Source organism: Carcharodon carcharias, chromosome 15 (assembly GCF_017639515.1).
Source record: "Carcharodon carcharias isolate sCarCar2 chromosome 15, sCarCar2.pri, whole genome shotgun sequence".
Classification (NCBI taxonomy): Eukaryota; Metazoa; Chordata; class Chondrichthyes; order Lamniformes; family Lamnidae; genus Carcharodon; species Carcharodon carcharias.
In genome coordinates, this window is record NC_054481.1 from 26,910,290 (window position 1) to 26,936,237 (window position 25,948).

The 25,948-nt window shown below is 41.1% G+C and overlaps 1 protein-coding gene across 6 annotated transcripts in view; it reads left to right on the forward strand.

The window, feature by feature from the left end:
* The window catches only part of usp42 (ubiquitin specific peptidase 42), a 106,964-nt gene that overhangs the window by 13,983 nt on the left and 67,033 nt on the right, over window positions 1-25,948 (forward strand). For 5 of the 6 annotated variants that reach the window (XM_041206688.1, XM_041206690.1, XM_041206687.1 and 2 more), the window contains exons 2-4: window positions 312-576; window positions 4,962-5,171; window positions 20,495-20,605. In XM_041206688.1, coding sequence (XP_041062622.1) covers window positions 321-576; window positions 4,962-5,171; window positions 20,495-20,605 — 577 coding nt within the window. In that variant the 5' untranslated portion in view covers window positions 312-320. Of the gene's footprint in view, window positions 1-311; window positions 577-4,961; window positions 5,172-20,494; window positions 20,606-21,458; window positions 21,529-25,948 lie in introns of those variants that run through there. The other variant, XM_041206692.1, reaches the window with a different exon arrangement.

A 25,948-nucleotide genomic window follows, 5' to 3' on the forward strand; every position in this document is an offset into this window, starting at 1 on the left:
AACAAAAAAAAGTTAAAGTCTGAAATTGGGCATGAAATTATCATTTGTATCTCTGCCGCGAACTGCATAGAAAGAAAGTCATGAGAGGTGATGCAGTGCCCTTATGGGCAAAGTGAATGAGGTCAAGTTTCCCTCTTGGGATTTGTTAGTTTAAAGGAACATTTTTATTATGGAGAGAACTTATTTTGAAGAATGAATGAATGCCAGGTCCATCATAAGGTTTGGGATATTTATAGAGCAAACCAGTTAAGTTTTAATAGTTAATGGCTTTCCAGTACTGTATATAACTTGTTTTAATCGTATTCTTACAGAAATGAATAATGACCATAGTTGACAAAGTGACAGAGGCTTCGAACACTGCAGCTTGCAAGAACCAAACCTGCAGCTCCGTGGCACCTTTCTCTGGAATTGTCAAAGAGAAGAACATGGAGTCAGGGGCAGCAAGTTGGGGTGCAACATCCCCTATTACGGAGGTACCAAAGAACAAAATCTTAGGACCTATGCCAGGAGCTGCTTTGTACACCAATGCAGTGTCTCTACAAGAGAAACCGAAGCAACCAGTGCAAAAAGATCAAAGTAAGTTCAACGTGCAGTTTTTTTTATAGAATGAGTTAACACTGCATTTGCTTGGTGTCTGTTCCACATGTCCTGCTTTGATCTTGCTTGAGGTTAGTTAATTTCATCCATGTACCCTTCAGGAGTAATTTGACAAGGAAGTATTCAATAAACGGCATGACACTAGGAAGTTCTGAGGAACAAAGGAACCTTGGCGTGTGTGTCCATAGATCTCTGAAGGTGGAGGAGCATGTTAGTGGGATGGTGAAAAATGCATACGGGACACTTGCCTTTATCAATTGAAGCATAGATTACAAAAGTAGGGAGGTCATGTTGGAGTTGCATAGAACCTTGCTGAGGCCACAGCTGGAGTACTGTGTGCAGTTCTGGTCGCCACATTATAGGAAGGATATGATTGCACTGGAGGGGGTGCAGAGGAGATTCACTAGGATGTTGCCTGGGATGAAACATTTAAGTTATGAAGAGAGGTTGGATAGACTTGGGTTGTTTTCGTTGGAGCAGAGAAGACTGAGGGATGACCTGATGGAAGTGTACAAGATCATGAGGGGCATGGACAGGGTGGATAGGGAGCAGCTGTTCCCCTTAGTTGAAGGGTCAGTCACGAGGGAACGTAAGTTCAAGGTGAGGGGCAGGAGGTTTAGGGGGGATGTGAGGAAAAACATTTTTACTTAGAGGGTGGTGACGGTCTGGAATGCACTGGTTGGGAGGGTGGTGGAGGCGGGTTGCCTCACATCCTTTAAAAAAGTACCTGCTTGAGCACTTGGCACGTCATAACATTCAAGGCCAAGCGCTGGTAAATGGGATTAGGTAGGTAGGTCAGGTGTTTCTCACGTGTCGGTGCAGACTCGATGGGCTTCTTCTGCACTGTGAGTTCTGTGATTCTGTTCTTTGCTCTCAGTTCAAATTAACTCATTTCTCCTTTTTATTAGATTTATGCTTCATTTTAAAGAACAACATTAATTTTTTCTTCCCGTTCACTCCAACCTTTCTGATGAAAATCACTTTCGAGTCTCTAATTTAGAGCACAAGTTTGCAGAATAACTGCTGAGGTCTCTTAATGAGCTTTCTCCAGTGCTTTCAATGTCCTTTTGGATATCCAAAACTGCACACAGTGCTCAGAATTGTCTTATTGATTTATGATACAATGTCCTCAATAAATTCTAGCATCAGTGGCAATACTTGATGAATGGACAGCCTATACCATCAGGCAGTGTCCATTCCTGACTCTGATATTAAGCCACTCCTCCTTTTCACAAGGTCTGATGCTATACTTACCCTATTGACTTACCCTAATGAGTTATTTTAACAGGCAGAATCATGACAAACAGAAGGAGCATCAAAAAGAACAGAGCAAGTTAAGAGATAAAATTGAGTTTCCAAAGAAATAATTGGAATTCAGGTTGATACTTAACCTTTTAGTTGTATCTGAAGGTTTTCTACGCTGAATTTTTAGGGGAGCTTTGTTCACGTTGTTTCAGTACTTGTACTACGGAAATTGCTCCAAATGAGACTCTCTTAATCAAAAAGCACTTTCCAAAAATCATGTTTACTGAACAAGTTCTCTATTTAAGAATTGTGTTGAACCAATGTTCAGTCAAACTTACAAAGAATTGGCAGCACTAAAGGTTTATGGGGTGGGAAACATAGTTACATTGTCCTGGAAGTGGAGAGGTTGGAGGGAGGGCAACAACGGCTAGCTGGTACTGTCTGTTTCTAGTTGGCCTCTCCATTCTCATTCTTATTGTCAGATTCCCAATGATTGAAAAATGTTAATAAACATCCAATACACACACCCAAATCTTTTTTCATCTTTTCTAGTGGCTGTCCCTGTATTGTGTGTACATGTCCTTTTAGAATATGCATTACCAAAGTGGGATTTTGCTTGCTTAATTTAGTTTCACAAACAGGTGGTCTTTCACTCTCAAATACAATTATCTGTATTAAATCCCATCCTTGCAGCATCAGCTTACTGATTTCAGATTTATTGGGATGCTGTGAATCTCCCTTAATCATGAGCAAATTTTATAACACAAGAAGTGATTTCTTCATATTTATGAATATCGCAAACAAAGGTTCCAGAATTACATGTCTATGGTGTACTACAAGTCATTCTTTCCATTTATAACTGGATAACATCCAGGCTTGGGCTGGTATGTGACAAGTGCCAAGCAATAACCATCCCTACGGAGAGAATGTAACCACCTCTTCTTATCATTCAATGGCATTACCTTTGTCGAATCCTTCACCATCAACAATTTAGGGGGGGGCTCCTATTGGCCAGAATCTTACCTGGACCAGCCACTTAATACGATGGCTGCAAGAGCAGATAGAGGCTGGAAATTTTGTGGCATTGAGGCTTGAATATATAGAATGTACAGTACAAAAACAGGTTATTCATTGCAGTTGGTCTATGTCAGTGTTTATGCTCCACAAAAGCCTTCTCTAACCTGATCTCATCTCATCCTATCAGCAAATCTTATTCCTTTCTCTCATACAGATTGTAGTTTGCAGGATGTCTTGCGTTGATTCACTATTAGATCTGACGTAATCAGACAAATGGAGGTGTCAATTATGCACAATGAAGCCCCACAATCTGCAGATGTATAGTTGGTCTGTGTGTTGCGTGGTTACTTAAATCTCTGTTCTTCAAATTATATCACGGGATTATTTGCATCCATCTGAACAGACAATTTCAGTTTAGCATTGCACTTGGCACTCCCTTTAATGCACTGAGGTGTTAACCTAAATTATGATCAAGTTGTGTAGTGATGCTTTTAACTTGTCCCTACTTCAAGAATGGTATTAGCTAAGCCCAAGGTGTTACTTGGGTTTCTTAAAATATTGCTGCTATCTGCAATCTACCTCTCCACTTCTCCAAGATCTTCCAATTACCCTAAATTGACTTTTGCATGATTTCTTGTTCCCTTCTTTGGGTTTTTCCTTGTATACAGGGGAGGCGTTAGCATAGTGGTATTGTCACTCACTAGTATTCCAGACACCCAGGGTAATGCTCTGGGGACCTGCGTTCGAATCCCACCAGGGTGGATGGTGAAACTTGAATTCAGTAAAAAAAAAACCTGGAATTTAAAAGTCTGGTGATGACCAGGAAACCATTGCCAATTGTTGTAAAAACCCATCTGGTTCACTAATGTCCTTTAATCTGCCGTCCTTACCTGGTCTGGCCTACATGTAACTCCAATGTGGTTGACTCTTAAATGCTGTCTGAACAAGGGCAATAAATGCTAGCCGAGCCAGTGACGCCCACATCTCATGAACAAATCTAAAAAAATTAAACCATTTTAATTCTGCCCTAATATTTCAGATTACCCATATAATTTTGACTACTATCATCTCTGCATCTTGCTATTTTTTTCTTGGACATATTTGCTTTGCGCACCCTTTCAAATTGTCAGAATGTATTTAATTTTGTTAGATTGCTAAATTGCCAATCTTCCAGCTGCAAAAGTCCACTTTTGTCCCATTATTCTATTGCATTGATGCACTTACTGTTTACGCTTAAATTAGTAGGGATTCAATAGTTTATGCTCGGGCTGTTAAATTAAATTTTTTCACAGTAAATCTTTGCAATTAATAAAGAAAGATCAAAGCCTTGCACAAACAAGTATTATCCATTCAAAAAATGTCACAGAAATAGAACAAATTCATAAGTCTGTTCTGAAGTGGGTGCTTGGATATGAGAGTAGAGACAAGGGTAGAGGTATCTGATCTGTGTTGTATCTGATAATGGGATGCTGGATGTTGACACTGAATTCTCAAGTATTTGGCACAGACTGTGCCTCATTCAAAGCAGTTAATTTAACATTGCTATGAGCCTTATACTAGTGCTGTAATTGAGACACGCAGCCTGAGACAACTTTTCAGATCAAGTGCAATTTTGGGTTCTTTCCATTAAGGAGAAGTGTTAACCTTTAGCAAACACCCCTGCCCCGCAGTCTGGCACAATCGTTGGGAGTCGCAAGTAGGATACATACACTAAATAAGTTGGGAATTAGATATCCAATGGTTAAGCAATGTAAATAACAGCAAAGCAGGAATTTAGTGCTTCAGAAATGAATTATCAAATTTGATATAAATGATTTTGAATTTAGAGCATACAACTGGCAGAATTTGAAACAATTGATACACTACTGCATTTCCTTGTGCAAGGTATGTTTTTAGTTACCATGCAATTTAACACCTAAAGTATAATATGTAGAAGGCTCGAGAATTGCCATTTTTCCTTTTTATCCCCGAATCATTTTGTACAGTGGTGTAAATGGTGTATATGATGTGGAGTCCACCTTTTCAGTGTAAAAAGTTGGCCCTGACATGCTTTATTTAATGCCAAGGCTTTTAAAATAGTTATTTTCCTTTTTTAATTTCAGATGTACTTGGCAGTGGTGATGGGATCGCACCTCCACAGAAAATACTGTTTCCAGCGGAGAAAATCTCCTTGAAATGGCAACAGATGCACAAAATAGGAGCTGGCCTCCAAAACCTGGGCAACACCTGCTTCCTAAATTCTGCACTGCAGTGTTTGACCTATACGCCGCCCCTTGCAAACTACATGCTTTCCCGGGAACATTCTAGAACATGTATGTACTTACAGCCTTTTTGTCCTAAATTTTATTGCTGCTTCATTTTTTTTTTCTCCCCATATCACATTGTATGCTCACCTCAGAATGGGTGGGAGGAGAATTATCAGTTCCCAGAGTTGCTGTTTAATTTCTCTCTCCTAGGTCTGCTAGCATGACAGACGTCGGGATGTCATTGTATGGGAGCTATGCACTTAAATTCCTGACTGGGTTAGATAGATTTATGTTAGACAAGGGAGTCAAGGGTTATGGGGTCAAGACAGGAAAATGGAGCTGATACCACAACCAGATAATCCATGTTCTTATTGATTGGTGGAGCAGACTCGAAGAGCCAAATGGCCTATTCCTGCTCCTAAGTCCTATGTTAAGAAACATTGAGGAAGACAAATTTACAGTTACACCATTTCAAATTTGCTCTGAAGACTAATTGTTACCTTAAGTGGTCCTTGGAAGAACTGATGGCCCTCAATATTTCGGGCAGCATATTCTGCCCATCATCTGGAGGAATGACTGGAACAAATGGAAAATGGTTGTCATTTATAATGGAGGATGGGAATATGGATGGGATCTTAGTTGTGATTGGTCCAGCTTTTGTGTTTGTAATAGGTCGGTTCATGCCAACATTCCTGCTGATTGGTTGGTACATGTTACCATTCTTGCTACTGATTGGTTGACCATGTGGAATTGATGGTAGTGTGTTTCTTGAGTAAGGGTAGCCAGATGTTACTGGCAAGAAGGTCACTTTCTTTGGGGGCAGTGTGGTGCTAGCAGATTTCCATAGCTGCCTCCACACATCTTGTATGTCCAAATCCTCCCTGACGCACCTTGAATGTCCATAGCCTCCCTGACACATCTTGTATGCCAGTGTGTGATGGATAAGTTAAATTCTTAACTCTCAATCAATATATATTCCATTGAGGAACAAAGATTCTACCAGAAGGATGCACCATTTGTGGCTAACTAAGGAAGTTAGGGGTGTATCAAATTGAGAAAAAAGGTGTACAACACTGAAGATTAGTGGTAGGCCAGAAGGTTGGGAAAGTTTTAGAACCAATAAAGGATGACTAAACAATTAATAGAGGGAAAAATTGCTGTATCAGAGAAAACTAGCAAGAAATATAAAAACAGATAGTGAAAGCTTCCACAAGGTATACAAAAAAAAATAGTAGTTAAGGTGAGCATTGGCCCTTTAGAGGCTGAGAGTGGAAAATGAGAAGTGGCAGAGGCCTTGATCAAGTATTTTGTACCCCTCTTCACAGTAATGGACACAAGATACATCCCAAGAGTAGTAGAAAATCTAGGTAAGTTGGAGGGAGGAACTTAAAACATTATCAGTATCATGAGAGAAAAAGCAATGAGAATACTAATGGGACTTGAGACTGACAAGTCAGTGGCTGCAGAGATGGAGGATGCTGTTGGTTGTAATCTTCCAAAATTCACTAGATTCTGGGAAGGTCCCAACCAATTAGAAAACTGCAAATGTAATATCTCTGTTCAAGAAAGGAGAGAGACAGAAAGCAGGAAACCATAGACCAGTTAGCCTAACGTTTATCATTGGAAAAATGCTAGAATCCATTATTAAAGATGTACTGGCACGATCAGGCAAAGTCAACATAATTTTGTGAAAGGGAAATTGTGTTTGACAAATTTATTGAGAGTTCTTTGAGGATGTAACAAGCAGGATGGATAAAGGGGAGCCAGTAGATGTGTAGTTGGATTTCCAAAAGGCATTCTGTAAGAAGCCACAAACCCTTATCTTGTGTAGTAATGTTTATGATGTTGAGGTTGATATATTAGCATGGATAGAATACTGGCTAACTAATAGGAAAGAGTCAGGATAAATGGGCTATATTCAGGGCGGCAAACTAATTAGTGGAGTGCCACAGGGATCAGTGTTGGGGGCCTCAACTATTTACGATCTATGTTAATGACGGATGAAGGGACCAACTATATTGTAGCCAAATTTGTGACAAAGATAAGTAGGAAAGCAAGTTGTGAGGAGGATGCAAAGAGACTGCAAAGGGTTTTGATAAGTGAGAGGGCTTAAATTTGGCAGATAGAATATAATGTAAGAAAATTTGAAGTTTTTCACTTGGCAGGAAGAATTGAAAAGCAGAGCATTTAAATAGAAAGATACTGCAGAATGCTTTGGGTGCAGAGGGACCTGGGTGTCCTTGTACATCAGTCACAAAGTCAGCATGTAGATTGTTCAAGTAATTAGGAAGGGTAACTGAATGTTGGCCTTTATTGCAAAGCAGATGGGTATAAGAGTGGGGAAATCTTGCTACAATGGTACAGGATATTGATGAGACCACACTTGAGTACTGTGTACGGTAATGGTCACCTTACCTAAAGAGGGATGTTACTTCGGAAGTTCAGAGAAGGTTCATTCCTGAATCATTCATTGGCTGATTCCTGGGATGAGCGACTTAACTTATGAGGAGAGGTTGAACAAGTTGGTCCTACGCTCATCGGAGCTTAGAAGAATGAGAGGTGGCCTGATTGAAACCCATAAGATTCTGAGGGGGCTCGACAGGGTAGATGCTGAGATGTTTCCTTCCTGAGGGAATCTAGAACCAAGGGGTACAGCTTCAGGATAAGGAGACGAGTAGGAATTTCTACTCTTAAGAGTTGTTAGTGTTTGGAATTCTCTTCCACAGCAAGCAGTGGAGGCTGGTCATTGAATATATTCAAAGGTTGAGTTAGACAATTTTTAAACAAGTGAGTTGAGGATTATGGAGGACAGGCAAGAAAGTGGAGTTAAGGCCACATTTGAGATTATTCATGATCTTATTGAATGACAGAGCAGGCTCGAGAGGCTGAATGGCCTATGCTTGCTTCTATTTATTATGTTCTTACGTAAGGTTAGAGCTGGCCCATTGGATGTGGTGGTTATTAAGTTGAGCATGTTTGACAATAGCTGGTGGCCATTCACTGTGTTTGAACTAGGTTTGATTCCTTGTGTCTAGTATGTAGGCTGTGGTCTGTTTTCCCCAATGTAGAAGTTCTCCAGCCACTGAGGGAAATCCATGCATCATATCACCAAATCTAAACAATTTCAGTAAGAGGATACAGTAAATCACAATTAACTCATCAGACACAATGGTCAGTTTTGACATCGGGCCACTGTTCACCAATGTGCCCATCCCAGAAGTTTTTTGTCTTCTCATCAAACAACATTTGGAAGAAGCCTCCTTATCCAAAAGAACTGTGATGTCACCGGTTCAAATTTAGAATCTTCTACTGATGTGCCTAAACTCAGCATCATTCCCAGTGATGAGGTTCCTATTTCAAACAAACAAATGGTGCTGCTATGGGATCTCCATTGTCACCAATTGTCACTTTATGGAAGAGTTCAAACAAGCAACACTTCAATCAGCTAAGCTTAAACTTAAACTCAGGCTTTGATATGTTGACCACACTTTTGCCAGATGGCAACATGATAGGAGAGAACTTCATAGTTTCCTAAAACACCTTAACAATCAACATTTGAATATTAATTTTACCATGGAGACAGGGTAGTGACTTTCCGTACCATTTCTTGAAGTTCTCATCAGTAAGTCTTATAGTGGTACACCATTATATGAAGCCTACTGTAAGCCCACTCACACTGACGTAGCTGAATTACAGGTCTTTCTATCATCCCTCCAATCAGTTTCCAGTACCCCTATTAGCAGAGCTTATTCCATCAGTGACAAAAAAACATTGACAACAAGAACTTTGCCATATTAAGCCTACACTTCAACTCAGTGGATTCCTTTTACACACACACCAACCAATTACTCGCCCAATAACAACTACTTCTATTAATACAAGAAATCGCACAGATTGCAATGTATATTTAAGTCAGCAAATATAGAAGTCCAGCACACACCATCTAAGAAGGTCCACTCCATTCTTCATACTCATAAATAAAAGAAGCCATCTTGCAATAAACCAAGAATTTACTGCATACCATGCAATTGCGGACTTGCTTACATTGGGGAAACAGGCTGCATGCATCCTACATACTAGACTCAAGGAACATCAAACCTACTTCAAACACAGTGAATGGATCAAGTCAGCTATTGTATATTAAAAAAATGCTCAACTTTCTAACCACCACATTCAGTGGTCCAACCCTAAACTTAACTCGTCGGCCATGAAAATCTACCAACGCCACACCATCTTCCAAAACCACCTCATCAATGACACCTGGTTACCCTTACTCAAGAAATACACTATCATCCATTCTACACAGTCAACCAATTGGCAGCAAGAACGTTAGCATGTACTGACCTATTACAAATACAACAGACTAACCAATCAGCAACAAGATCCTGCCCATTTTGCCATCCTCCTCCATATATAACAACCACTTTCACCTGTTCCAGTTATTTCTCCAGAAAGGACAGCATACACTGCCTGCAACATCAAGGCCTATCAGTTCTTCTAATGAACTCTTTTAAGGTAACAGCTTGTTTCAGAGCAAATTTTACGTGGTGTAACTGTAAATTTATCGTCTTCAATGTTATTGTTGTCGCCATGAAAACCCTCAACCAACTTTTAGGTTAGAAAGGTTATGTTATGACACCAATGTATGTTATGCAACCTAAATTATTGGCAGAAGCATTTTAAACATGAACTTAACACATTTTGCCCATCAACATCATAGGTTTACACTGTTGACTTTCATTAAGAATAGCCTAAATCAAATTTCAAAAATGCTGGGAGAGTTATTTCGGGTCTTATGGTGGATTTCCTGCAAGCTAGTATTGGATATATCCAAATATGTAGAAAGAATTAGATTCTTTTTACATCTACAGCTGTATTTGGGTTGGGTGTACTCTATACTGAATTCTCTTGTTCTCCCTAATTTAATGTTTATTGTTATAATTGTGTTTTTTGTATACTGTTACAAGCTTTTGAACAACCATCTGAATAGGTTCGCTGCTGCATATTATGGTTTGAAATTGTTTTTTTTATGTGAAATACATTTGCAACTCAGTTTACCATGGTAGTGGGTATTTAAATGTACATGTTAAGTCTTTTAAGTACTGTGCTCATCCTGTGCCATGAAACAACTTTCGTTCATCTGATATCTTTAACACAAAGTTGCAAGACACTTTTCAGGCAACATGTATAGTAAAGGAAGAGATGCTTGTGTGGGAGCGAGTGATTAGGAGGAGGACTAAAAACTTGGTGCAAGAGATGAGTTTTGCAAATGTCGTACAGGAAAATGGGAAGTGGAGGGGTTTGTGGCGGGGTGGCAAGTTTCACAGGAGGCCAGAATAAAGAAACGGAGCATATAGTACGCAGTGAGCTGAAGGAGATTGCAATAATCAAGCAGGGCGAGGCTATGAAAGGAAAAAAGATTTGCATTTATATGGCACTTTTCATGACCATCGGACGTCTGAAAGCGCTTTGCAGCCAATGAAGTATTTTTGAAGCATAGTGACTGTTGTAATGTAGGAAACACAGCAGCCAAGTTGTGCACATGCAAGTCCCACAAACAACAATGTGATAATGGCAGGATAATCTATTTTTGTGATGTCGATTGAGAGGTAAATTTTGGCCAAGGAGAACTCCCCTGCTCCTTTTCAAAATAGTGCAGTGAGATCTTTTACATTCACCTGAGTGCAGATAGGGCTTTAGTTTAACATTTCACCTGAAAGAATTGTTATAACACAGCAGTTAGTAAAGCTGAGTTATTTAAAAATCCCAGAGAGAAACTTCAAACGACTGTCATAACCTATATTTTAAGTGCTATGTTTGAGATGCAACTCTAAATTCAGGAATCAGATGGCTAGTTCTCGAGAGGTTTTATATCAAAATACATGAGACATTTATTAATTTACACAAGTTAATATATACACATGGCTACAAATTACTAACATAACTTTTAACAAATTCCCAAACTAAGCTCCATTAAGGCAACTGCAACACATAGACTTTCAGCAGACACCAGGCAAAGCATTTTCACTGTACAATTTCAAAATGAGGTTCCTTTCATTTTGGTTCCTTTGCAGACACAGTGGTAGGCTTACAGACTTTGATGTTACGTGCTTCTGCCCTGCGAATGCACAATTGCTATTGGTTATACCCAGCACATCTCATTGATTGTAAATTCTCATTGTATCACCAGCCCCTTTGAACTCCACCTCTTCTAACAATAAAACTCCTTTCATAGTACCAATTTTATTAGTAATATAAACATTGCTTGGTCTCTGCTAGCTAGGTGCCAGATTTTACCCCCTTCTTGAATGCTCTATTCAACAAAATGCAAATGCACTCCACCTCTCTTACATCTCAAAACTAGTATACATCAAAGCACCCAGACTAGCTGGCTTTAATACAATTAAGACACAGTCATAGACTAACCCTCTATTTTAAAAAATATATATAATTTCCAATAATATTATATACGTTAATAGCTTTATGACAGATTGCATCTTGGGCACTGGAGTGGGATGTAGTGGCATAGTGGTGCAGTCACTGGACTGGTAAATCAGAGACCCAAGGAAATGCCCTGGGGACCTGGGTTCAAGTTCAATAAATATCTGGAATTAAAAGTCCAATGATGACGATTAAACCATTGTCAATTGTCATAAAAACCCATCTAGTTCACTAATGCCCTTTAGGGAAGGAAATCTGCCTGCTCTGGCCTATATGTGACTCCAAATCCGCAGTAACGTGGTTGACTCTTGAACACTCTCTGAAATAGCCGAGCAAGCCACTCAGTTGTGTCAGACCACTACAAAGCCAATAAAAAAGAATGAAACTGGACAGACCACCCGGCATTGACCTAGGCGCTGGAAATGACAATGGCAAGCCCAGCCCTGTCGACCCTGCAAAGTCCTCCTTACTAACATCTGGGGGCTTGTGTTAAGATTGGGAGAGCTGTCTCAGACTAGTCAAGCAACAGCCTGACATAGTCATACTCACGGAATCACACCTTACAGATCATGCCCCAGACACCACCGTCATCGCCCCTGAGTATGTCCTGTACCAACGGTAGGACAGAACTAGCAGAGGTGGTGGCACAGTGGTATACAGTCGAGAAGGAGTTGCCCTGGGAGTCCTCAACATTGACTCCAGCCCCTATGAAGTCTCATGGCATCAGATCAAACGAGGACAAGGAAACCTGCTGCTGAATACCACAAACCGCCGCCGCCCCCCCCAACCATCCTCAGCTGATGAATCAGTACTCCTCCATGTTGAGCACCACTTGGGGGAAGCACCAATGGTGGCAAGGGCGCAAGATGTACTCTGGATTGGGGACTTCAGTGTCCATCACCAAGAGTGGCCAACAAGAAGGAAAAATATACTTGGCCTCATCCTCACCAACCAACCTGCCCCAGTTCCATCTGTCCACAACAGTATCGGTAAGAGGCCATCACACAGTCCTTGTGAAGACTAAGGTCCTTTCTTCACTTTGAGGATGCCCTCCATATATGTGGCACTACCATGTGCTAAATGGGATAGATTTCGAACAGATCTGGCAACTAAAGACTGGGCAACCATGAGACACTGTGGGCCATCAGTAGCAGCAGAATTGTATTCAGCCACAACCTGTGACCACATGATCTGGCATATCCCCCACTCTACCATTACCATCAAACCAGGGGATCAACCCTGGTTCAATGAAGAGAGGAGGACATGCCAGGAGCAGCGCCAGGAACAGCACCAGGCGTACCTAAAAATTAGGTATCAATCTGTTGAAGCTACAACACAGGACCACTTGCGTGTCAAACAGCAAAAGCAGCAAGTGATTCCACAACCAACAGGTCAGATCTAAGCTGTGCAGTCCTGCCACATCCAGCTGTGAGTGGTGGTGGACAATGAAACAACTCACTGGAGGAGGAGGAGGCTCCACAAATATCCTCACCCTCAATGATAGAGGAGCCCAGCACGTCAGTGCAAAAGACAAGGCTGAAGCATTCACAATAATCTTCAGCCAGAAGTGCCAAGTGGATGACCCCTCTTGGCCTCCTCCAGAGATCCCCAGCATCACAGATGCCAGTCTTCAGCTAATTCTTGATATCACATGGAGTGAATCAAAAGAGCTGAAGGTACTGGATAGTGCAAAGGCTATGGGCCCTGACAATGTTCTGGCAATAGTATTGAAAACTTGTGCTCCAGAACTTGCCGTGCTCCTAGCCAAGCTGTTCCAGTACAGCTACACCACAGGCAATGTGGAAAATTGCCCAGATATGTCCTGTACACAAAGAGCAGGACAAATCCAACCTGTTCCAATTACCACCCCATCAGTCTACTCTCTATCGGTAAAGAGAAGAAAGGGGTCATCGACAGTAATATCAAGTAGCACTTGATTAGCAATTATCTGCTCACTGACGCTCAGTTTGGGCCCCTCCAGGGTCATTCAGCTTCTGACCTCATTACAGAATCTAACCATCACCCCATGATATTTGATGCATTACCATTGCTGGATTCCCCACTATCAACATCCTGGGAGGGGTTACCATTGACCAGAAATTGAACTGGATTGGCTGTATAAATATGGCGGTTAAAAGAGCAGGCCAGAGGCTAGGAATCCTGTGGTGAGTAACACGCAACTTGACTCCCCAAAGCCTGTCCATCGACTACAAGGCACAAGTCAGGAGTGTGATGGAGTACTCTCTGTTTGCCTGGGTAAGTGCAGCTCCAACAATACTCAAGAAGCTTGACACCATCGAGGACAAAGCAGCCCACTTGATTGGCACCTCTTCCACAAACATTCACTCTCTCCACCACCACCAAACAGTGGCAGCAGTGTGTACTATCTACAAGAAGCACTGCAGAAACTCACCAAGGCTCCTTAGGCAGCACCTTCCAAGCCCACCACCATCTAGGAGGACAAAGGCAGCAGACACGTGGGAACACCACCACCTGGAAATTCCCCTCCAAGCCACTCACCACCCTGACTTGGAAATATATCGCTGTTCCTTCACTGTCGCTGGGTCAGAATCCTAGAACTCCCTCCCTAACAGCACTGTGTGTGTACTTACACCACAGGGACTGCAGTGGTTCAAGAAGGCAGCTCACCACCACCTCCTAAGGGCAATTGGGGATGGCAATGAATGCAGGCCTAGCTAGCCATGCCCACATACTGTAAATTAATTTTAAAAAACTTGGGAGAGAATGCGTCCATCATGGCCAGAGCTGACACTATTATGGAAGCATGGAGATGCTTAAAAACAGGAGTTGCAATCTTTAAAATTGATGCGTTGAAGGACGCAGAACCAATATGGGTCAGCAAGGTCCAGTGTTATGGGGAGCACGGATTAGTATGAGACAACATACATGCAGCAAAAGTTTGGAAAGTTGTAGTCTAAGGAAGGTAGGAGAAAGAAAGCCAGAGTAGTTGAGCCTTGAGGTGGCAAGGTGGGCAATGTTGCAGAGATGGAAGTAAGTGGCTTTTTTGATAGGATGTGGGTTACGAACATACAAATTAGAAGTAGGAGTAGGCCACTCGGCTCTTGAGCTTGCTCTGCATTCAATAAGATCATGCTGATCTGAAAGTAACCTCAACCACACATTCCTGCCTACCCCCATAACCTTTCATGGCCTTTTAATCAAGAATCTATCTAGCTCTGCCTTAAAAATATTCAAAGACTCTGCTTCCACTGTCTTTTGAGGAAGAGAGTTCCAAAGAACTCAACCCTCTGCGAGAAAAAGATTCTCCTCATCTCTGTCTTAAATGAGTGACCCCTTATTTTCAAACAGTGACCCCTAGTTCTAGATTCTCCCACAAGAGGAAACATCCTCTCCACATCCACCCTGTCAAGTCACCTCAGGATCTTAAAGGTTTCAATCAAGCCACCCCTTACTCTTCTAAATTTCAGTGGATACAAGCCTAGCCTGACTATCCTTTCCTCATAAGACAACCCATCCATTCCTGTTATGTGACTAAGATGTAGGGGTAGAAGTAGGCCATTCAGCCCATCAAGTCTGCTCTGCCATTCAATAAGGTCATAGCTGATCTGGTAATCCTCAACTCCACTTTCCTGCCTTTTCCCCATAACCCTTGATTCCCTTACTGATTAAAAATCTGTCTATCTCAGCCTTGAAATATACTTAACGACCCAGCCTCTACAGCCCTCTGAGGTAAAGAAATCCACAGATTCACTACCATCTGAGAGGAAATTCCTCTTCATCTCTGTAAGACTTCCCTATTTTTATACTCCATTCTCTTTGAAATAAAGGCCAACATTCCATTTGTATTCCCTATTACCTGCTGAACTTTTATGCTAGCTTTTTGGAATTCATGAAATAGGACCCCCAAATCCCTGTGCTGCAGCTTTCTGCAGTCTTTCTCTATTTAAATAATATTCAGCTCCTCTATTTTTCCTGCCAAAATGCATAGCCTCACATTTTCCCACATTAATTTATCTGCCAAGCCTAAGTCCACTCACTTAGCATGTCAGTCTCCATCTGTAGACCTTGTGTCATGCTCATCACTTGCCTTCCCACCTATTTTTGTGTCATCGCAAACTTGGCGCTAGTACATTCACTTCCCTCACCCAAGTCATTAATAATTTGCAAATAATTGTGACCCTTGCACTGATCCCTGTGTGGCACTCCACTAGTTACAGGTATTAATCTGGTAAACCTTCTCTGAACTGCTTCTAACGCATTTGCGTCTTTCTTTAAATGAGACCATTAATGTGCTCCTGATGTGGTCCCACCAATGCCCTGTACAACTGAAGCATAACCTCCCTACTTTTGTAATGAGTTTCCCTCACAATAAATGATAACATTCTATTAGCTTTCCTAATTACCTGCTTACTAACCTTTTGTGATTCATGCACAAGGACACCCACATCCCTCTGAATCTGAGAGCTCTGCAATCTCTCACCATTTAGATAATCTTTTTTATTCTTCCTGCCAAAATGAACAATTTCACTTGCCCATATTATACTCCATTTGCCAGATCTTTGTCCACTCACTTAACCTATCTATGTCACTTCGTAGCCTTCTTACGTCCTCTTCACAATTTACTTTCCTACCTAATTTTGTGTCATCAGCAAATTTAGCAACCATTCCTTCAGTCCCTTCATCCAAGTAATTTATATAAATTGTAAAAATTTGAGGCCCCAGCACTGATCCTTGTGGCACACCATTCATCACATCCTGCCAACCAGAAAAAGACCCATTTATGCCAACTGTTTCCTGTTTGCTAGTCAATCTATCCATGCTAATGTGTTACCCCCTACACTATGAGCTTTCATTTTCTGCAGTAACCTTTGATGTGGCACTTTATCAAATGCCTTCTGGAAATCTAAGTACAGTACATTCACTGGTTCCCCTTTTCTCCACATGTGACTTCCTCAAACAACTCCAATAAATTGGTTAAACATGATTTCACTTTAACAAAACCATGTTGACTCCGCCTGATTGCCTTGAATTTTTCTAAGTGCCCTGCTATAACATCTTTAATAATAGCTTCTAACATTTTCCCAAGGATATGGGGTAGACCATTTAGGACTGAGACGAGGAGAAATTTCTTCATCCAGAGAGTGGTGAGCTTGTGCAATTTGTTACCACTGAAAGTAGTTGAGACCAAAACATTGTATGTTTTCAAGAAAGAGTTAGATATAGCTCTTGGGGTGAAAGGGATCAAAGGATATGGGGAGAAAGCGGGAGCAGGCTATTGAGTTGGATGATCAGCCATGATCATAATGAATGGCGGAGCAAGCTCGAGGGGCCGAATGGCCTACTCCTCCTAGTTTCTATGTTTCTATGACAGATGTAAGGCTAACTGGCCTATAGTTTCCTGCTTTCCGTCCCCCTTTTTGAATAAAGGAGTTATACTTGCTATTTTCCGATCTAATGGAACCTTCCCCGAATCTAGGGAATTTTGGAACTAAAGTCCATCCAGACCCTGGGATTTGTCAGCCGTAGCCCCAACAATTTGCTTAGTACGACTTCCTTGATGATTGTAATTTTCTGAAGTTCCTCCCTCCCTTCCATTTTCTGATTTACAGCTGTTTCCAGGATGTTACTTGTGTCCTCTATAGTGAAGACTGAAGCAAAATACCTGTTTAATTCATCTGGCATCTCCCTATTTTCCATTATCAATTCCCCAGTTGCACTTTCTAAAGGATCAATGCTCACTTTGTTAACTCTTTTCTTATTTAATATCTATGGAAACTCTTACTTATCCGTTTTTATATTGCTACCTATCCTTCTCTCATACTCTAATTTTTCCCCCTTTATTAATCTTTTAGTCATTTTTTGCTGTTCTTTATATTCTTTGCAATTCTCTGACCAGCCACCCGTCTTTGCATAATCATATGCTTTTTCTTTTAAGTTTGATACTGTCTTTCACTTTTTTAGTTACCCACAGATGGTGGGCCCTCTGTTTGGAATTTTTCTTTCTCATTGGAATGTATATATTGTGTCTTCTGAAAAATCCCTTTAAATGTCAGCAACTGAACTACCCCTTGACCTCATACTATTGACCTACCCTTAACCTCATTTGCCAGTTCACTTTAGCTAGCTCCGCTTTCATGCCCTCATAATTGCCCATATTTAAGTCTAAAGTACTAATCTTCGACGCACTCATTTTTCCCTCAAAATGAATGTAAAATTCAATCATATTATGATCGCTGACACCTGGGGGTGCCTTCAGTAGAAAGTTATCAGTTGATCTTGTTGCTCAATACTAGGTCTAATCTAGCCTACTGTCTGTTTGGCTCCAGACCATGCTGTTCTAAGAAACTATCCTGAAAACATTCTATGAACTCCTCACCTACGCTACCTTTGCCCACCTGATTTTTCCGGCCTATATGTAGATTAAAATCCCCCATGATTATTGCTGTACCTTTCTGGCCAGCTCCCTTAATCTCTTTTATACTCTGTCTTACTGTGTAGTTACAATTAGGGGACCTGTACACCATTCCCACAAGTGACTTCTTGTCTTTATCAACCCAAGTCGCTTCTAAACTGATTTCCTGAACTTGGGTCACCCCTCTCCAATGTGCTAATACCACCATTAGTTAACAGAGCCACCCCTCCACCTTTTCCTAACTTCCTGCCCTTCCTAAATGTCACATACCCTTCAATATTCACGTCCAAGTCTATGTCATCCTGTAGCCATGTCTCTGTAATGGCTATCGGATTGTACTTATTTATTTTTATTTGTGCCATCAGTTCATCTGTTTTGTTTCTAATGCTACATGCGTTTAGATACAGAGCCTTTAGTTTGGTCCTTTTATTATTCTTGTTGTGTCTAGCCTTATCTCCTGATTTACTCATAGATTTGTACTTTGTCCCTTCCTGTCACAGTCTGTTTATCATTTCCCATATTAATACCCGTCTCTCTTGCCTTGCTTCTACTCTTTGGTTTACTACATCTTCCCAAATTCGATCTCTTTCCCCTACAATTCAGTTTAAAACCCTCTCTATTCCCTCGTTAGGCAGTTTACGAGGACACCAGCCCCAGCACTGTTCAGGTGTAGACCGTCCCAATGGCACAGATCCCACTTTCCCCAATACTGATGCATTGCCCCACGAACTGGAAGCCACTTCTTCTACACCGGTCTTTGAGCCACGCATTCATTTCTCTAATCTTATTTGTCCTATGCCAATTTGCATGTGTCTCAGGTAATAATCCGGAAATAATTACCTTTGAGGCTTGGCTTCTTAATATGGTACCTTGCTTGTCATACTGACAATGCGGAGCCTCCTTCCTCATCCTGCCTATGTCATTGCTACCTAGATGGACCACGACCACTTCCTCTCCCTCCCTCTGCAAGTTCTTCTCCAGACCTGAGCACATGTCCCGAACCCTGGCACTGGGCCGTCTTGCTGTTTGCTACAGAGAACAGTGTAAATCCCCCTTACTATACTGTCCCCTACTACCACTACATTCCTTTTCGCTCCCCACTTGGATGGCTTCCTGAATGATGGTGCCGTGGTCAGTTTGCTCAACCACCCTGCGACCCCATCTCATCCAAACAAGCTGAGGGAACCTCAAACCTGTTGGACAATTGCAGAGGCTGACACTCCTGCCCTCGGGGTCCCCTTACCTGCCTCACTCCCTGTCCCTGGCCACTGACCAAATCAGAAGACCCTATCCTAAGTGGTGCGACTGCCTCCTGGTATAAAGCATCCAGTTAATTTTCTCCCTCCATGATGTGTTGCCGAGCCTGCAGCTCAGTCTCCAGTTCAATGACTCTGAGCCAAAGTTCCTCAAGCCGCAAACACTCACAGTAAATGTGTTTGCCTTGGATCGCAATGTTATCCAGGAGCTCCCACTTGCTGCAGCCTTGACACATCATCTGCCCTGCCATCCTTAATGTGTTTTAAATAACTAATTATATTAATCACTTATTAATGTTGCTTTCTTATCTGTTATTAACTTAACTACCAAATTGTGTACTATTTTAAACCTTTGGGATAGAATAGAAGTTAGCCACTTACCAGATACCAAACAGCTAGCTCCTTTCCCTGAAATGGAGCAGGAACCAATTTCTATGGGGTGAGAAAGATAGAAAGAGGAAACGAACAACTCTTTCTCCCTGTTCACCAAACTCCTAGTCTTCACTCAGTCAGCTGCACTCCGTTTGCCAAGGAAGCTCAGCTTGAAGTTGAACAGAATGTTATGGTAATAGACATTCAGGTTTAACTTGAGTGCGTGGCTAGCTAGTTGGATGGAATCAATGACAAGGAAACGGTGTTTGTGATGAGTATCTGATCACTTCAGACTTCACTACAGAGATAATGGAAATACGTGGTGCAAATGTAGATCGTGGAGGTATACGGCTGTGTATCACTGGTGTCAATGTGGAAGTTGACCCCATGTCTGCAAATGACGGTACCATGGAGCAGCACACAGGTGAGAGAGCCAAAGTTAGATTCTTAGGGGTCTCTGAAGATGACTGCAAGAGTAGGAAAAGCAATTGCTAGAGATACTATTTAGACAGGTAGGAGTGGAAGCACGAAAGGGCAGTTCTATCGAGCCGAACAAGGAAAGGGGTTAGAGGAGGATGATGCAGTCAACAGTGCCAAATGTAATAGAGTTGAAGAAGGCTAATGTACCAGTATCACAGAGGATATTAGAAGAGGATTTGGCTTGGACTGTTTTGCATTTTTGGTGTGAGAAGGTCAGAAGTTGGACAGGACTGATTCAAACAGTGAGTTGTAAGAGAGGTGGACACAGCTGATAGAGGACTACCTCAGAGCAAAGGAAAATGCTAGGTGGTAATTGACAAAGGTGAAAGGGCGATTCATATAACACTTGTACAAAATTGCCTTGTTAGCTTCCCTGTTGCTGTAAAGCAACATGTTGCCTGATTCATTTTGAGTGAAGAATAATTATCATTGCTTTTCCTTTGTAGGTAATGAACAAGGATTCTGTATGATGTGTATGATGCAGAATCATATCACCCAGGTCTTCTCCAGTTCTGGAAATGTCATCAAGCCTATGTCTGTCATTAACGACCTCAGACGTAAGAATGGTTTTTTTCCTTGCAGTAACTAACCTCAAACTATCAAAATAACAATACACTGCAACCTCCATTATCTGTCATAATGTAGCACTCCATAATGTTGAAAAGTGGTAGATAATATTGTCCCCAAATTTTTATCATAGCTTTATGATATAAGAATACACTTGGCACAGGATTGAAAACTGATCCAATACAAGTGACATAAACTGAGTTCAAGTTTTCTTGTCCCGTAAGGTTAATTTAGGCCAGGAGGAGATTGGTATTAGCAAGCTGTGCAGTAAAGTTTTGCACAATAATTTTGTCTGTTAATTGAACCTTGATAATGGATGTTCCACTGTATATATAGAATTTGAAAACCTTAATGCCTTTTATGACATGAAACCATTGGTTTGTAATTTTTGTGGAAAATTGGGCGGACTTGCATAATACAATTTCTCCCAAATCTCTTCTTTTAAAAACTCCCAATATCCCATTTAGCAAAAATGCAATTTGATTTAACAGTCCCTCAAATAGTAGACCTGCTGATAAGGGAGGGTTTCTTAAAAATGCTGTACCAGATACAAGCTAAGTTTAAGGGCTAATGTAAGGAGGTTTTGATGTACGGTTTTGTATTTTTTTAAATAAAAGGAGCTTCATTGATATTAGATTCAAATAACCCGAGAACTCATGAGGACTTTCACAGAACTCGTGACTTCCCATCTGTTATCTCAGGGGTTCCTTTTGAAAATGGGCATGCTTGGTGTGCTGGACTGTGCTTCTGTAGACCTTTATACATGAACACTAACTTATCACCTCAGTAACTTATCATTTTATCTGATTTTCACCAAACTTGATCAGTGATTTTTCTCTTCAGACTCGTGGTACCTTTTGATAAATCAGTAGGTGAACTGGATACAGCACCTAAGCACTGACTCGTGACCTCAGTAAGTTAGCATTTATTAGATTTTTACCAAACTTATAAGGAACTTCCTCTACACTTAATGCGTTCATTAAAAATGGGAGAAACTTTGCATTTGTGATTACTGATTTGATACCCTGATCAATACAATTTGGAACATGCCAAAAAATACCAAAATGCATAATGCAAAATGACAGGCATACACAAAACAAAGTGCTAAAACACATTTTTTGCGAGTGCTGAATTGTTGAAAATCAGGCCCTTTTAAGTATTAAGATAACCTTTTAATGACTATGTCCTTATTCTCTTGATACTCTCCTATAAAATTTTCTGCCCTCTTGATTCTTCCTATGTATAAAATATAATTCTGTGCTACAGAAGGATTGAAACTTTCTGAATCACTGGTATAATTTTCTACAGGCAAGAAAGAGTAGAGCTTGTGTTAGTTTCTCCCAGAGTACCCTTTAAAATATTTCAGGATTGGAATAAATCATTCATAATGATTTGCTTAATGAAGAGATCCACTTCTTGTCATTAAAGCTGCTTGCATTATTGCAAATAGTTTATTTATTTGGGATGATTTGGAGGAATGTGGCAAAAGCAGAGTTTGGTTGGCAGGGCTCTGATTGGTATCATTCCATATTGGTCTGGCTGGAGTTGGTAGTGAAAGGGGTCATGCCAACGGCCACTATTCTGTGCTGCAATGTGTTGTGTTGATGCTTTCAGTGCATTTGTATTAGTCATCTCTTTTCACAAACTATATAATTAATACTGTGTAGGCCATACAAATGCCAACTCCTGGTAAGGAACTTTGAAACTTTCTAGAAATAGTTGGAGGCCACCAAAAGAAAAGTTAAATGAAATTAAAAATGTGTGCATTTTTATATAATCCCTTCATTTGCTGATTGGTGCAATGATGGCAATTCATAGAAACTTAGGCATTCTATGAATTTTGTTTCAAAATGCATGTTCTTTTAATTCCTTTTACAGTACTTTATTATTGCTAAATACAGTCCAGCATAGCTTTAGTTTGCATACCATGTGGCTGTGAGATTTGGTCTCAACAGGACCTTCCATACCACTGTGGTGAACCAAAAACCTGTTGTTTTAACAGGCCGCCTCCTGAGGTCCTCAGCGTCACAGATGTCCATCTTCAGCCAATTCGATTCACTTCACGTGATATCAAGAAACGGCTGAAGGTACTGGACACTGCAAGGGCTACGGGCCCTGACAACAAACTGGCAATGTTGAAAATTGGTAATAATATTGTCCCCAAATTTTGATCATACTTTTATGTTACTAGAATACACTTGGCACAGGATTGAAAACTAATTCAACACAAGTAGCATAAACTAAGTTCAGGCAAGCTGTGAAGACTTGAGTCCAGAACTAGGGTGCCCCTGACCAAGCTACTACAGTACAGCTACAATCCTTCAATGTTGAAAATTGCCCAGACACGTCCTGTCCACAAAAAGCAGGCAAAATTCAATCTGGCCAATTGCCGCCCTATTAACTTTTTCTTGTTCATCAACAAAGTGATGGAGATTATTGTTGACAGTTCTATTAAGCGGCACTCACACAGCAGCAACTGGCTCACCAATATTCAGTTTGGTTCCATCAGGGCCACGGTAAGACCATTGCACCATAAGACATAGGAGCAGAGTAGGCCATTCAGCCCACTGAGGCTGCTCCGCCATTCAATGAGATCATGATTGATCTGATAATCCTCATTTCCACTTTCTTGCCTTTTCCCCATAACTCTTGATTCTCTTACTGATTAAAAACCTGTCTATCTCAGCCTTGAATATACTTAACAACCCAGAGTCTACAGCCTTTGCGGTAAAGAATTCCATAGATTGACTACCCTCAGAGGAAATTCCTCCTCATCGCTGTCTTAAATGGGCGACCCCTTACTTTGCGATTATGCCCTCTGGTCTAGATTCCCCACAAGGGGAAATAACCTCTCAGCATCTACCCTGTCAAGCCCCCCTAAGAATCTTATATGTGTCAATAAGGTCACTCCTCATTCTTCTAAACGCCAATGAGTACAGGCCCAAGCTACTCAACCTCTCCTCATAAGAAAATCCCTCCATACCCAGGATCAACCTAGTGAACCTTCTCTGGACTGCCTCCAGTGCCAGTACATCTTTCCTTAGATAAAGCGAGCAAAACCGTTCATAGTATTCTAGGTGTAGTCTAACTAGTGCCTTGTGTAATTTTGGCGAGACTTCCCTATTTTTGCACTCCATTCTCTTTAAAGTAAAGGCCAACATTCCATTTGTCTTCCCTATTACCTGCTAAACTTGTATGCTAGCTTTTTGGGATTCATGCACGAGGACCCAAATCCCTCTGTGCTGCAGCTTTCTGCAGTCTTTCTCCATTTAAATAATATTCAACTCCTCTATTCTTCCTGCCAAAGTGCATAACCTCACATTTTCCCATATTATATTCCATCTGCCAAGTTTTTGCCCACTCACTTAACCTGTCTATATCCCTCTGTAGACTCTGTCATCCTCAACACTTATCTTCCCACCTATTTTTGTATCATCTGCAAACTTGGTGATGGTACATTCACTTCCCCCTGCTCCAAATCATTAATATGTATTGTAAATAATTGTGGCCCCAGCACTGATCCCTGTGGCACTCCACTTGTTACAGATTGCCATCTGGAAAATGCCCCCCTTATCCCAACTCTGTCTTCTAGTATTTAGCCAATGCTCCATCCATGCTAATATACTATCCCCAACACCATGGGCTCTTATCTTATTAATTAGCCTTATGTGTGGTACCTTATCGAACGCCTTAAATCCAAGGACAGGATTTTTTGAGTCAGTGTGGGGGGACAGGCCCGACACACAAAATGACGCGCGATGACGCTGGTCGTACATCCCACAATATTTCATTCAGCAGGCGTGTGCCGGAGTTGGCTGCGCGCCCGCCAATATGCAAGCAGCCTATTAAGGTTATTAGGAAAGTAATTCATGTCATTAGTAATCCTGCCCATTCAACCTTAAGGTTGGCGGATAGACGAAAAAGCCAAGCAGCCTTCGTGTTTTTTAGAAAACCTCATCTACAAGGGGAATGAGGTTTCCTAAAGCTTTTATGAAATAAATAACTTTTTTTCCTAAATATAAAACCATGTCCCATCTCATGTGACACATTCACAAGAGGACATGTTTAAATACATTTTTAAACCTTTAATTTAATTTTTAAACATCGATTGCCTTAGGGAGATTGAAGTGCTCTTTCGCCTGTATACACTCTTTCCCCCCTCCCACCACCTGCACAGGTAGCGCTGAGCGCTATGGCTCACATATTACACTGGGCGGGCCTTAATTGGCCCGCCCATGTAAACATGTAAAATGATGGCACGGAGTCGATCGCAGGCGGTGATTGGCCCTGCGACCGCTCCCGCCAAGCCTGGCCACTGCCAGAAAAATTCAGGCCCAAATATATGACATCTCCTGGTTCCCCTTTATCCTGCTTGTTACCACCTTGAAGAATTTTAATAAATTTGTCAGTCATGATTTCCCCTTCATGAAGTCATGCTGACTCTGAATTTCTAAATGTTCTGCTATTGCAACCTTGATAATAGACTAAAATTTTTCCAATCACAGATGTTAAGCTAACTGTCTAATAGTTATCTGTTTTTTGTCTGTCTCCCTTTTTGAATACGGGTGTTACATTGGCAGTGTTCCAATAGGCAAGGGGCCTATGTTCACTTTGGCCCCTCTCTTCCTTTTTATATATTTAAAGAAGCTCTTATTGTCTGTTTTTATATTACTTGCTAGTTTATCCTCAAAGTTTATTTTCTCCCCCTCTTATTTTTTTTGGCCATCTTATGTTGGTTTTCAAAACTTTCCCAATCCTCTGGCTTACCACTAATCTTTTGCCACATTGATTTTTCCTTCAATTTGATGCTATCCTTAACTTTCTTGGTTAATCATGGTTGGTTTATCCCCATTCTAGAATCCTCCTTCCTCACTGGGATATATCTTTGTTGTGAGTCATGAACTACTTTCTTAAACATCTGCCATTGTTCATCAACCGTCTTTTCTGCTAAATTACTTTCCCAATCCACAGTAGCCAACTTTGCCCTCATCCCTTTGTAATTAGCCTTATTTTAAGTTTAACACAGTTGTTTCCCACCCAAGCTTCTCACTCTCAAACTGAATGCTAAATTCTACCATGTTATGGTCACTGTTTCCTAGGGATCTTTTACACTTAGATCATTTATTCAACCTGCCTAATTGCACATTACCAGATCCAAAATAGCCTGACCCCTGGTTAGATCCACAACCTATTGTTCTAGGAAACTGTCCCGAATACACCCTGAATTTTTGCTCGTGGCTACCTCTGCCAATTTGATTTTCCCAATCTACAGGAAAATTAAAGTCACCCATAAGTAATGTACTGCCTTTTTTACATTCCCTCATTATCTCCTG